The sequence below is a fragment of the Wolffia australiana genome, chromosome 1 (genome assembly GCF_029677425.1).
Source record: "Wolffia australiana isolate 7733 chromosome 1, ASM2967742v1".
NCBI lineage: Eukaryota > Viridiplantae > Streptophyta > Magnoliopsida > Alismatales > Araceae > Wolffia > Wolffia australiana.
The window spans coordinates 27,502,810-27,518,104 of record NC_135835.1 but is presented as its reverse complement, the minus strand read 5'-3'; the positions used below and the strand labels follow the sequence as shown (position 1 = coordinate 27,518,104).

General features: G+C 37.9%; 1 protein-coding gene across 1 annotated transcript; it reads right to left on the bottom strand.

The window, feature by feature from the left end:
* Positions 1-3,681: 3,681 nt before the first annotated feature.
* On the bottom strand, positions 3,682-7,450 carry PGN (Tetratricopeptide repeat (TPR)-like superfamily protein). The gene is made up of 2 exons (XM_078587730.1): positions 6,787-7,450; positions 3,682-5,755 (listed from the first exon to the last, which is right to left on the bottom strand). Exons 1-2 carry the CDS (start codon positions 7,315-7,317, stop codon positions 4,577-4,579), a joined length of 1,710 nt encoding a protein of 569 aa, XP_078443856.1. The 5' UTR covers positions 7,318-7,450; the 3' UTR covers positions 3,682-4,576.
* Between the last annotated feature and the right edge of the window lie 7,845 nt (positions 7,451-15,295).

Sequence of the window (15,295 nt, the reverse complement as noted above, 5' to 3'; positions counted from 1 at the left end):
TACATATTCATTTTAGCCATCATCATTCCTGTATATCATCATCCACATGTCACCATGTTCAACATTTAAACATTTCTATACAATACTTGGTACATATATCTACCCCTACTGATCATCCTTCACATCCCTTCATACTTATGAAATTTATCTCATCTATGTACTACTACAATAATCTTCATATTTTCAGTTAAATTATAGTTTTTATTAATTACCTTATCATATCACCATATTTCTCTATTTTTCCTATATTAATAATATCCCATATAATTCTATAATCACCATATAATTAGTCATTAATTAATCGCCATATAATCAATGTTTCTTATGGAGATGACCCTTACTCATGAAATTTTACTTTGGTAAATATTAATATTCACCTGGTTTGTGAAATTTTAAACTCGACTTTTAATGCCCAAAGTATGAGTTAACTATTATTTTCTAATGAAAATTTTTAATATATATATTTTTATCTGTATTCTACAATGTTTCTGCAATATAAACTTATGAGTGTTTTTTTTCCTTTTGTCAGCTTCTCAATAAGGTTATAATAGATGTTAAGAAATTAAAAACTGAAAGCAGATAAAAATAATATTTATGTTCATTTAACTTCGTTTTCAAGTTATTTGAAAAAACTAAAGATTTAAAAATATTTATTTATTGGAAGATTTAAAAACATTTCTATATTAACACACTGTCAACAATTCATCATTTAAACCATCATAAATGATAAATTAAAGGTGAAATAGTTTATTTATAAACACTTCATCGAGACTGATGGATATTCCAGAGTTTTCCATTTAAAATAGAATAACAAGGAAAAATCAACTTGATGTTGAAATCAATTGAACAGTATTGCTATAGTAACAAAGAATAAAATAAATTTTCTTATATTGATATAGTATTTTGATACATAGTCAAGTTAGGCTTTATTTTATAGATTCTTATATCAAATGGTTAACTCATTTTGGCTGTGGTGTACTCAGGTTAAAACATGGGAATATGTATATGCCATCAAATAATATGTATAAATCCACTATGAAATCATTTTTAGTATAGAATATTTGAGTAAGAAACTGCATTTTGAGTAAATAAATATTTATTTATTCTTCATCATTTGTATAATTTGGTACATTTAATTTGATTAAAATAGTTTGAGTAAAATATCAACATACAATGTAGGGATTAGTTCGTGTTAATAAAATTATATATTATTTCTAAAAAGGTAAACACCAAAATTGTTCTTTAATTCTTGAGATGAGAGTAAAAAGATTTATGTATATTTTAAAATATTTTTTAAGAGCCTTATACTCAAATTTTTATTCAGTTTCTTTATCCTGTTCCAAAAAATTGTTGAAATAAAAGTTGAATATTCATTTTTCCATCCTCTATTTTGTTGATATTCAAAAATGACCAATTATATTTCTTGTTCTAAATATAACATGCTAATAACACTGATTGGAAGAGCCAAGTCATCAAATTTTGTCAATTTTGGCATTATGGTTTCCCCTAAATGGAAAAATAAATTAAATAAATATTAATTTTTATGAATTTAGCAATCTCCTTGAATTATTCTCTAAAATCTAAAGATTGGAGATAAATAAAGGAAGACTGATTTACCACATATCTTATCAGCTTTGAAAATCAAAAATATATTCATATTCTACATCTTTCCAGATATGTTCAACTCATGCTGCTTCCCTTTGCTTGGGTAATACGGATAGATACTAGAATGGAAGAAAACCTTTCATACATGATCAAAGACAAATATAAAAGGAATTTTCTGGAAAATTTCTGATTCAAGGGGTTACACAATTACTATTTGGTTGATTCCATCTAATTTATATGTTTTATGCATCAAATTAAGCAAATTTTCTTGTTATCGGATTTAAAATGATTAAATATATTTCTATAATGTATTCTAACTTTTTTGAATTTATTGGTATTTGAAAAGAGTTTTATCACATAATATTATTATATAAGTGATTTTTCTGAGTCAGGATATATTTCTTATGATTGTTTTACAATAGTTGTGGAGAGAGAAATATTCCAAGTGGTGATATAATATATATTTATTATAATTTTATGACATAATATATTTTATGTGGATTACTCCTCATGTGATTGGTAATTTTATGACATAATATTCCAAGTGGTGATTGGTATTTGAAAAGAGTTTTATCACATAATATTATTATATAAGTGATTTTTCTGAGTCAGGATATATTTCTTATGATTGTTTTACAATAGTTGTGGAGAGAGAAATATTCCAAGTGGTGATATAATATATATTTATTATAATTTTATGAAATAATATATTTTATGTGGATTACTCATGTGATTGGCAAAAAAAGGAAAAATATTGATGTGTTGTTGGAATCTAAACCCATCATACAATGAGTGTACCCTTGTTGTCTCTTCTGGTGAAAATGACACACATCAGCATGTCATTTAATAAAATGGAAAAAATTATTGATGTGGTTAGTGGCCAAACCTCGCCACATCACATGTTAGTTAATATAATAAGCATATACTTTGTATATGCAAGATATTATGTGATAATTCTTTTTTTCTATGCAAGATATGTGGCACTGTTGGAGCTGCCATTCATGGAAGACAACGATAATGTGCCAATGGTTAAAAAGGGAATTAAAAAAGATTGAAAAATATCAAAAATAAAAAGATAAAGCGACAGCAGCATTAATGAGGAGAGAGAATATCTAATCAAATGAACGATGAAGATTTCTCCAACTTCAAAGCTTGATATCTGATGATCCAAAAGGCCAATTGAGCTGAAATAGAGGAGATGTTATTACAAAAACCATCTTAAACATTAGAAAGAGTGAGCTTCTTACCGTTGTGGCCTAACTGAAAGAGAGTGAGAAGAGGCCACAAGTTTGATCTTGCCGTCAAGTTCATCATTCATTCATAGATCCATCAAGCTCGATCTTGCCATCTTCAGTGTTTGAGAAGAGGAAACAAAGAACAAGCGGAGCTTGCTTGCACTTGAAAAAGGATCTATGGTAAGTAGTTGTTTCTTAAATATAAGGTAGATAAGTATAGTGAGAGAAGATGATTGAGGATAGAATTGAGAGGTAAAATTGATTGATATAAAAAGTGTGATTTGAGATTTTTTTTAAGTGGTTGGTATAAAAGTGTGATAAGTTGATTGAAGCTATATTTTAAGGAAAAGGTTGCAGACCTTTTAAATCTCAAAGAGTATCAAGATATATAAAGGGAGTGAGTTCGCTTATTATCAAGAGAAGGGAGATAAGGAGAATTTTTGCTGTACAATAGTTGGTTGGTATAAGGAGAATTTTTTCTTGAGATACTGAAATCATTTGATTAGATCAAGCAATCAGTGAATTTTATTTTTTACGTATTCAAGAGAATTAAGATTTGTTATGGATTGGAAACTAATAAAATAACGTGTTTTTATTTTATAAAAAATATTTGTTAGAAATTTTTTTTCTTCTTCTTCTTTCAATTGTTAGATAATTTGTGTTCAATGATTAAATATCAAATATATTAATAGGATAGATAAAGGGAAACAAGTGTGAATTGAATTTTTGTGATAAATTATCTTAACAATTTGGATAGAAGGATCACATTAGGTTATCCAATTAAAAAGACATTCTAGTTACCCTGTTATTTATTTAGGAGAAATTTGTAACAGGGATCAGGTGACGCAAAAGATCATATATCAATATCAAAAATAAATCCCATTGAAAAAAGACAATATTTGACGGCAACAAGAGAAGTTTGTCCTACCTAAGGTTCACAAATAAGGTGTAACAACGAATTCATCTCAAGAAAGTTTCATCTCATCCCAGACACAGATGATTCCCAGAATGATAGATCTTTACCCTTATATTATACATAAATTATAGATAATATTCAGATCCGTCAACTCCAAATTCCATCCAGAGAGTTATGGATAGTGATTTTGTGAAATGAAGTTTAACACTGGGATGACGTTGAAACATGATGGTTTGGGAAACGAAAAAAATTCATACACTTATGAGTATCAGACCCTTCCTAAACCTTAGAGGATGATTGAGCACTTTAACCCTGCTATGGAAGTTTAGGGGGCAGAGATGGGGAAGCGAACTACAGTGTAAAACTAGGTAACAGTCAATTTCAAAAATTGTATTTTGACATCATTCACTTGTCAAAAAATTTGGTTAGTTACAAATGTAATAAGTGCACGTTGATTGAGTGCATCAGCTACATGAAAACCTGAGTGATGATGCTTCAATTTGGGTTTTCAGTTTTCACCATGTGAAACCTGAAAGCTTCCCCCTGCCAGCATTATTTTTAGTCATCAACAATCATGATGACAAGACAATGATGAACTGGCTAGGATGACAACAACGATACGAGATTATTTCTCATCCTCATCCCCTTGTTCACAACAATCAGATGATGAGAGATGATGACAAGATCGCCATTATCATCGTCATAGATTTGTGAGAGGATGGCGATGAAGATGAATAAACTTTCGTCATCATGAGGCCTTTTGACAATGACGGTGATGATTCTCATCGCTGTCATCATTCACTAACTGGTATATCCCAGGCTAACATCCCATAATTATGGTTAGTGTTTTCTCCTCTTCTTCCTCCTCTGTCGATCTCATGATCTGGGTGAGAGAGTTCACAGTTTGGTAAACAAATTCTGACTGAGGATGCTGCCTATCCCCAGCAGCAAAGGCAGAAACTACATCCCTCACCTGCACTGAGCTCTTTCCCACCATTTTCTTTCCCTTCACCATCTTCCTCGCCGCAGCAAATTCCTCCCACTCTCCTTCTGCTGCCAGAACACCGGAGAGAACAGCGTAAGCGTCTACAGCGCCACCACCCTTCTCTGCGATTTTCCCAGCCGCCATTTGCGCCGCCGCAGCACCACCGTTTATCCTGCAAACGCCAAGCAGAGCCCGCCACGCCTTCACGTCTTTCACTCTCTCTGCCACCTGCATGGCTACGTCCATCTTTCCCGCCCTCCCCAGCAAGTCCACCACCCCACCATATACCTCGCCATGCACCTCTTCGGATGCCTGGAAGACAGAGAAATGGCGGAGGCCATCGTCCACTTGGCCGGCATGGCTGCATGCAGAGATGACAGCCAGGAGAGCAACATGGTCTGCTGGCTGGCCCATGACAACCATCTCCTCGAGCAGATCCATTGCTGCCCCGGCCAGACCATGGGAGCCATATGCCGTGATCATCGTCGTCCAGGAGATGAGATCTCGGTCTTTCATCCCCTTGAAGACCATGATGGCTGCAGAAAGCTTGCCGCACTTGGCATAGAGGTCGATCATAGCATTGGAGAAGGGGAGATTGGCGGCGTAGTAGCGGCGGAGGGCAGCGGCGTGGAGCTGCTCGCCATGGCTGAGCTGGCAGAGAGCGCCAATGGCGGCTGCCATGGAGGTGAAGGTGAAGGAATTTGGATTTTGGGAAGCCGCCATGGCTGTGAAGAGCTTGAGAGAGCGGGCAGGATGGAGCTTCTCCATGCCGGCGATCATGGTGTTCCAGGAGATGACATCATGTAGGGGCATCTGGGAAAAGAATGTCTCCGCCGCTGCCGCCTCGCCACAGCGGGTGTACATGTCCAGGAGAGAATTGGCCATGGGGAGTTCTTGGGAGAATCCCAGTTTTATGGCAGAGGAGTGGATCTGCTCACCGGATTTTAGAGAGCCTGCGGTGGTGGCAGCTCTCGTCGCCGCCGAGCCACTGTATGGACCCATCGGCACTCCTTCCTGGATACAGAAGACATTAAATGAAAAATAAACAAAAAGGGACATAACTTACCCCGTCATATTCAGGTAACTTGAATACTGATGTTTAATTGACACCTCTTCATCATTATGTTTTTCATTCAACAGTTAATTTTCAGACAGCACTTAATTTCCTTTCGTTTGTAGGGCCATTTTTTGTGTAACATACTGATAAGACTGAATTAAAACTAGCAGTTCAGATGAACCCATCATGAATTAAAACTAGCAGTTGAGATAAACCCATCATAATATTAAAGCTAGCAACTAAGCTGAACCCAGCATGAATTAAAACTAGCAATTGAGCTGAACCCAGAAAGAATAAAGGCTAGCAATTGGGATGAACCAATCATGAATTAAAACTGTTTATTGAGATGAACCCAGCATGAATTAAAACTACCGATTGGGATGAACCCATCATGAATTAAAACTAGCAGTTCAGATGAACCCATCATGAATTAAAACTAGCAGTTGAGATGAACCCAACATGAATTAAAGCTAGCAATTTGAGACGAACCCAAGATGAATTAAAGCTAGAAATTGAGATGAACCTAGCATGAAACAAAACTAGCAACTGAGATGAACCCAGCATGAATTAAAACCAGCAATTAACACGAACCCAGCAAGAACTAAAACTAGAAACTGAGACGAACCCAGCATGAATTAAAACCAGCAATTAACACGAACCCAGAAAGAACTAAAACTAGAAACTGAGACGAACCCAGCATGAATTAAAACCAGCAATTAACACGAACCCAGCAAGAACTAAAACTAGAAACTGAGACGAACCCAGCATGAATTAAAACCAGCAATTAACACGAACCCAGAAAGAACTAAAACTAGAAACTGAGACGAACCCAGCATGAATTAAAACCAGCAATTAACACGAACCCAGCAAGAACTAAAACTAGAAACTGAGACGAACCCAGCATGAATTAAAACCAGCAATTGCCACGAACCCAGCAAGAACTAAAACTAGAAACTGAGATGAACCCAGCATGAATTTTTCCACGAACCTGTAGCATGAGCTTGAACAAGCCCAAGGCGGCGACGCCATGGCCGCGTTGGACATGGGCAGCGATAATGGTAGTCCAAGACACAGGAGATCTGCCAGAACCGCCGTAAAACACATCACAGGCGGCGGAAAGAGCACTCGCCCCGGGGACAGCGGCGTAGGCCGCGACGAGAGCGTTGGAGACGAAAATCTGGCCGTCCAATCCGGATTTAACGGCGATGGCGTGGATCAAAGCGGGGGCAAACCGCAGCTTGAGAAGGGCAGAGAGGGTATAAGCGTTGGGCCGAAGAGAAGAGCTGAGCATGGCTCGAAAGGCGCCCCATGTCGCCTCAGATAAGGAAGAAGAGGCAAACCCATTGACGAGGGCTGTCCAGGCGACGATGTCTGGGTGTGGAATTTGATCGAACACTTGGCGGGCAAGATGGGGATGGCCTCGTTCGAAGAGGGCTGACATGAGCTTCGTGCCCTCTGCTGGGGAGAGGGGCCGCCTTCGATCCGCCATGAGAGCGCTTCTTCTAGCATTGTCTCGCATTACAATAACATGGGTATGCTCGGATTGCTCTTTATAGATTCATCGTGGACAGAGGTAGAGAGGAGAGCGATTGAGGAAGAGAAGCAAGATTACTCATGTACTATGCTCAGAGACTGATGGGTGTTTTAGAGAGAGGGGGAGACTGGCATGATTATATACATGAACACATAAATATATACTCGTTTCAAGAATGATGATCACCATATTATGATCCTATCATAATTCACTCAGTCATTACATGTATGCATGATCACACATGCATACATAAATATATACATACATACTTACATACATAGGTGCATGTTTCAAGACTGTTGATCACCATATTATGATCCTAGCATAATTCACATAGTCATTGTACGTATGCATGGTCGCCCATGCATACATACGTGCATGTTTCAAGACTGATGTTCATCATATTATGATCCTATTATAATTTACGAAGTGTTTATATGTATACATGATCACACATGCATACATAAATATATACATACAAAGGTGCATGTTTCAAGACTGACGATCACCATATTATGATCCTAGCGTAATTCACTTAGTCATTTTATGTATACATGGGCTTCATTTATAAGTATGGCAAATGCACTGTAATGGAAATATTGTATGAATGAATATGGAAGGACATGGATACTTTGGGTGAAACATTTAAGGTTTTTAAGAACTTTTACCTAAGTTTTTGGAATTATTGAATTTTTACCAAATTAGAGCTTTAACTCTGTTTTCGTTTATTACCTTATTGGGCTATCTGAATCCAACGACACATAGGGACACCCAACGATCAGGTCTCTCAGCGCAGCCCAACAAGCCCACTCAAGGCTAGAACTCGATAACACACCAAGTTGTTTGTACAAAGTACCAAGACCCTATTTTGATACTTTAATGATGATTAATTTTTAATTTCATGTTCATAAGATTAAGATTAAATTATGTGACTTCATTCATCATTATCATGGTAATTATTTTATTACATCATTTAATGAGACACTTAGAGTCATCGTCAACCAAGGTTAATTTGAATTTTTATTTTACGAGTACACCATGTGACACCTCTAGGACATCATCACCATGCTCGGGAAATGGTATCGTGGGCAACCTTGCAATATCAATATAAATCCCATTCTATATAGTTCAATGAAGGATCACGAAGTGGTTTGCGATGCAAAGCCCATCTAATAGAAAATGATGGATATTATTTGGTCGTCAAGTGAATCAAGCTTCCATATTTTATTTAAACTCGTTGGAATGAATATTTTATCATTATTATTCATGCGTAATGTTTATAATGAAGTCCATGAATGCATGCAATGACTTGGTGAATTATGATGGCATCATAATATAGTGATCACTAGTATTCAAATATTTATTCTAAGTATTCCTATTGGTTGGATACTCGAGATGGACATTGAGTTATCCTTATAGAATATCACTATCTGATCCCACTTATACAGTATACATAGCTGATTTTGTGACCATTAGTGTGAAAATACTAAGGACAAATGGTGGGTGTTCTAAAGAGAAAGTATTCATTAGTGTGGAAGTGATGCGTATGAGTTTTTTTATTTTTTGAAGAAAAAAGTGATGCGCATGAATCCCTTATATCTGTGGGAATGAGGTTGATTCATGTGACAGTAGTGTAGGTAGTCCCTTAAACTGAGACACTAAGGATATCTTGTGTATGGACAACCATGTTTTGACTGAGACATATGAGTCCCTAACTAAGAGATTCAAACATGTGTTAGCTCGGACATAGTATTAAAAACACAAAGGTGATTGAGTGGTCAAGTCAGTAACATCCCCCCTTTGTATAAGAGGATATTGGCTCAAGGACGAAGATGCATCAAATCCCTATCCAAGGTAACTGGGATGTTGGAGAGGGTATTCTCAAATGATCCCCATTACACTACATTACTAACTATATGGAAGATTAGGGTTTAACGACAAACTATACTCAAAGTCCTTTGGGGGTTCCATGCGGATGAATGATTATACAAATTCAGTAACTAATGAGGGTAAAATTTTGATAAAAAAGTTTGAATATTACTTTATATCTTATAGAGGACAACATGTAGCTTGACAACCCACTGTCTGGAAACTTAGCCAATCAGCTAGGTCAAATCTATCTTTAATTAATTTATATATTGATAAATTCAATTAATGAGGTTAGTCAATAAATGCTGTCGGGACTTTAAAGTTATTAACTAGATTGAAAAATAGGGTTAGAGGGTCACACACATAAAATTAAACGGCATTGAAAATATACTTTATTAGCAAGGATTTCTGTGAAAAAATCCTAATAAGTATAAATAAGGGGTACCTATTTTATGTTCCCATGCCAGATTTATCAAGTGTCCCCCCCTCCAACCCGTTATCTCATTTCTCTATTCATTACATAAGTACAACTTGATGGTAACGATATCAGTAAGACCTTTACAAAGAGTTGGAGAAGAAGGAGAGGAGATCCAATAATCCTCTGGTTGTGTGGATACTTCTAGAAGCCAGGCAACTGAACGGCTGTAAGAAACTCTCCCAATGATCAATTCAAGTATTGAACAAGTTCCTCATAAGGTACCCAAATGTTATTGTGTTTTAGAGATTAATTATGAATTGATATTTAGGTTTTGTCGCATTGGATAATTATTTTTCATGCACCTAACGATAGCCACATAATCCAACATAAAAATAATTACTTTTCTCTAAACTCATATTTTCATGTTTTCCCATGCAAGGAGGGTGCAAATGCTTTGGGGAGTATGCACTGATTCCTACGAAAGGATCAGAGGGAATCTAAACTCGTAATTGTGAACTCTCTTTCTAACTCGCCTTTCTTGGATAGTCCATTGCCACCCCTGGCCCTTAAGAGTTTGTTGTATACAAATATTGAGGATTCCACTAAAAGATGATGGGTGAGAAAAGAAAGTTCCGAAGGGTCTGAGCGAGAGCCATGCTATCAGATGTGTCCTTGACATTTCACCACCCGTCGATGAATAATTAACGCATGGTCAAGAGGTTGTTGGAGTTTCCGCTAGAACAAATCCACAACAATATGATAAAAAAATAGAGATATAGCTGAGAGATTACAAAGTGGTCTAACTAGACTCTTGGACCAATTTCACTCAACTCCTGGTTCTTCTTTGGGTCAAACTTGTGGCCAAAGTTGGCCTAGGTTTTTGTCAATGCCCCTTTCAATTTTTATATTTTCACTTTTTTTAGCCCAATTTGGAAAAGCTTTGAGCAACCACAATTTTTAAGTATCATATCAATTAAAAGAGATACCAAGAATCTGAGTGGATTGGCCGTGGTAACTACTATATGAGAAATCCATTTTTGACTTTCATTTTACATCATTAATTTTATATATTTTCTCTTTTGTTTGCAAGCTTTCTGCACAATGAGAAATTCAAAAAATTATGGGATGCCTGGACCCCATCTAATTTATGTGGAATTTCCCATTCTATGCTGGAACATATTACCTCAAAGACACATCTGTAATCCAATCAGTAGATAAATTGAATGGGACAGATTGAAGTGAGCCACCAAATATTTTTCCACAACACATTTTTAGTCCATAATGGTATTTTTTTAGTGCACCAATAAAATTTTGGGCTCCTTTAGCATGTAAATGACAAAACCTTTCCAGTTTCACTTCTAATATATTCTTCCATTGAGATTGTCCCACGACATAAATTTGTTTAATTTTATGATGATGATTAATTTTATTTTTAATTATCATCATTTTTTAAAAATCATCTCAAACTTCATCTAGTATAAGTATTGGCCTAATAATTGCTCATAAAATATAGGCCATCTACTCAGCTGCCTCATGCCAACGTTTGAATATTTTTCCATCAACTTAGGCATTTTATTACAGATATTTATACTGGGTATTATTAATATTTGAACCAAAATCTACATAAAGTCAAAATAAATTTATACTCTGGAGGATGATCAGATCTTCTTGACATATGACAAAAGCTAAATGGGGATTATATTTTTTACATTTTACTTACATAATGATAATTGGAAAGCATTGGGAGGGGATGTAGTCTCATTTGCAATCTTGGGAGACCATCTACCAATTGCAATTTTGGCCACTCATGTCGGGCCAAAAGTTTGGGGGGGGGGGTTGGTGAAGAAAATTTTTGAATGATTTGTCCTCAATTTAAGATGACACATTCAAAGGCAACTAGCAGCACAGCTGCTACACCAGGGACCCTGGTATAGAAGAACTGGAAAGGTTATATTTCTCCTCCGTTCTCTAATTGTATATATTTTCCTCCCTTATCTTCCAAATCCTTAACTCTTCATCTCCCAATAGCATAGGAAAGATTAAAAAGCCGAAAGCACTCCCAGAATTAGAAGTCAATTATGACATCATCTCAAAGAAATACTTGTAAGTCCATTTCAAATTGTATCAGTTATGAGTGGTTTTTACTTTTTTGTTATTTGAAATGTTCGTGACTTCCTCCTCTTAAATAATTTTATATAGTATTATTCATTAGAAATCTTGATTGTAACCTCAGAGTGAAGGTTTTTAAGCATTTTCTTTATGCTTGATGACATCATATGGCTTCAATGCACCATTTTATTCTCATAAATAATTTTCTTTTACTAAGGGAAAGTTTACTAAAGTTTCCTCCAGTAATTTATTTTAATTGGAGAATCCTTAATAAATTTAACCAAGTTTTGTGAAAAAAAAATTATTTTCCTGTAAAATAAGTTTTAAATTGTGTATGAGATTTACTGACATATATGTAAAAAATACTTTGTGACCTATAGCCGATGATTTTGTCTCATCAGTTTCTTGTAAGAATATATCTAGTTTATTCTAGACTAGAATTATGTTTGCTATTTCTCTACTTGATATATTGATCATCTCCAGTCCCACCATAATGAAAAACGAATGTGGATTGCAAATCCCTGGTCCTCAGATTTTTACCCTGAAAGTCAAAAATATGAGGAACTTGGAAATTATTTAAGAAACTAAAATGTCTGTATGATTTTCTTGAAAAAGGTAACTTGGAAATCCTAAATTCATATTTTCTCCCATCCCCACCGGAGCATAATTAATAATGAGTAATAAAAAATCTCACTCTTCCAAACTGCTGAAAACGATTAATATGGGATCATATTTTTGTGCTAGAGAAATAGCATTAAAACTCAGTGAATTCCTAGAGAACCAAGTAATAATATTAAACATTATCTCATCAGTGCGTCATGACTGAGAGTGAAAAAAAGGGAATTATTACGTCATATAATTGAACTTATATGAGAAGAGAAAGGAGCGCCTAGAAGGGACTAAGAGAGAGAGAGAGATGAATAGAGAGAATGAAAGAGAGAGAGAGATGAATAAAGAGAATGAAAGAGAGAGAGAGAGAGATGAATAGAGAGAATGGGAGAGAGAGAGAGATGAATAAAGAGAATGAGAGAGAGAGAGAGAGAGATGAATGGAGAGAATGAAAGAGAGAATGAAAGAGAGAGAGAGATGAATAAAGAGAATGAGAAATGAATATAGAGAATGAAAGAGAGAGAGAGAGATGAATAGAGAGAATGAAAGGGAGAGAGATGAATAGACAGAATGAGAGAGAGATGTGAATACAGAGAATGAAAGAGAGAGATGAATAGAGATATATGAATGGAGAGAATGAAAGAGAGAGAGATGAACAGAGAGAATGAGAGAGAGATATGAATAGAGAGGATGAAAGAGAGAGAGAGATGAACAGAGAGAATGAGAGAGAGATATGAATAGAGAGGATGAAAGAGAGAGAGAGATGAACAGAGAGAATGAGAGAGAGATATGTATAGAAAGAATGAAAGAGAGACGCAAATTGTGCGTGACGGAGAGGGATATTGTATGAAATACAGAGATATTGAGAGAGAGAGAGAGAGAGAGATGAATAGGGAGAAGGAGAGAGAGACACATTGAGTTTGAGCGACGGAGCGAGATATTGTGTTTGAGAGTGTGACAGATAGAAAAACTGAGAGCGAGAGAGAGTTAGAGAAAGACATTCAGAGAGCTAGGGAGAGAGCGCGAGAGAGGAAGAGAGAGCGCGCGCAAAAAGACAGTGAGAGAGCGCGCGAGATAGACAGTAAGAGAGCTAGAGAGAACGCGCGAAAAAGACAGCGAGAGAGAGCGCGAAAGAGACAATAAGAGAGCTAGAGAGAGCGCGAGAGAGGAAGATAGAGAGCGCGTGAGAGAGACTGTAAGAGAGCGCGAGAGAGGAAGATAGAGAGCGCGCGAGAGAGAGTGTAAGAGAGCGAGAGAGAGGAAGAGAGAGCGCGAGAGAGGAAGATAGAGAGCGCGAGAGAGAGAATGTAAGAGAGCTAGAGAGAGGAAGAGAGAGCGCGAGAGAGGTAGACAGCGCGCGAGAGATAGTGTAAGAGAGCGAGAGAGAGGAAGAGAGAGCGCGCGAGAGAGAGTGTAAGAGAGCGCGAGAGAGGAAGATAGAGAGCGCGAGAGAGAGAATGTAAGAGAGCTAGAGAGAGGAAGAGAGAGCGCGAGAGAGGTAGACAGCGCGCGAGAGATAGTGTAAGAGAGCGAGAGAGAGGAAGAGAGAGCGCGCGAGAGAGAGTGTAAGAGAGCGCGAGAGAGGAAGATAGAGAGAGGCGAGAGAGGAAGATAGAGAGCGCGCGAGAGAGAGTGTAAGAGAGCGAGAGAGAGGAAGAGAGAGCGTGAGAGAGGAAGAGAGAGAGCGCGAGAGAGAGAAAAGAAGAGAGCGAGAGAGAGAAAGAGAGAGCGCGCGAGAGAGAGTGTAAGAGAGCGCGAGAGAGGAAGAGAGAGAGAGCGCGAGAGAGAAAGAAAGAGAGCGCGCGAGAGAGGGAGAGAGAGAGCGAGCGAGAGGGAGAGGGAGCGTGAGAGAGGAAGATAGAGAGCGCGCGGGAGAGAGTGTAAGAGAGCGAGAGAGAGGAAGAGAGCGCGAGAGAGTGTAAGAGAGCGGGAGAGAGAGGAGGATAGAGAGAGGCGAGAGAGGAAGATAGAGAGCGCGCGAGAGAGAGTGTAAGAGAGCGAGAGAGAGGAAGAGAGAGCGTGAGAGAGGAAGATAGAGAGCGCGCGAGAGAGAGTGTAAGAGAGCGAGAGAGAGGAAGAGAGAGCGCGAGAGAGGAAGATAGAGAACGCGCGACATAGAGTGTAAGAGAGCGAGAGAGAGGAAGAGAGAGCGCGAGAGAGGAAGATAGAGAGCGCGCGAGAGAGGAAGATAGAGAGCGCGCGAGAGAGACTGTAAGAGAGCAAGAGAGGAAGAGAGAGCGCGAAAGAGGAAGACAGAGAGCGCGTGAGAGAGAATGTAAGAGAGCTAGAGAGAGGAAGACAGAGCGCGCGAGAGATAGTGTAAGAGAGCAAGAGAGAGGAAGATGGGGAGCGCGCGAGAGAGACACTAAGAGAGCTAGTGGAAGAGAGAGAGAGAGAGAGAGAGAGAGAGAGAGAGAGAGAGAGAGAGAGAGAGAGAGACGTTGCGAGGGCTAGAGAGAGGACGAGAGAGAGCTTAAAAGATTGAGACAGCGAGATTGAATAGGAGAGGAAGACAGAGATAGATAGATCCATAAATACATATATTAGATAGGTAGATAGATAGATTAGATAGACAGGTAGATTGATAGATTAGATAGACACATAGACAGATAGATAGATATAGAGAGAAGAGACACGAGAGAGAGAGAGAGAGAGGAAGGAGGGAGAGAGGGAGAGCGAGCGAGAGTGAGACAGAGAGCGAGAGAGCGAGAGAGCGAGAGAGAGAGAGAGAGGGAGAGCGAGCGAGAGAGAGAGAGAGAGCGAGCGAGCGAGAGAGAGAGGGAGAGAAAGAGAGAGAGAGAGAGAGGGAGGGAGGGAGAGAGGGAGAGTGAAAGAGAGAGAGAGAGAGCGAGCGAGCGAGAGAGAAAGAGAGAGAGAGAGGGAGGGAGGGAGAGAGGGAGAGAGAAAGAGACAGGGAGAGCGAGCGAGCGAGAGAGAGAGAGAGAGAGCGAGAGAGAA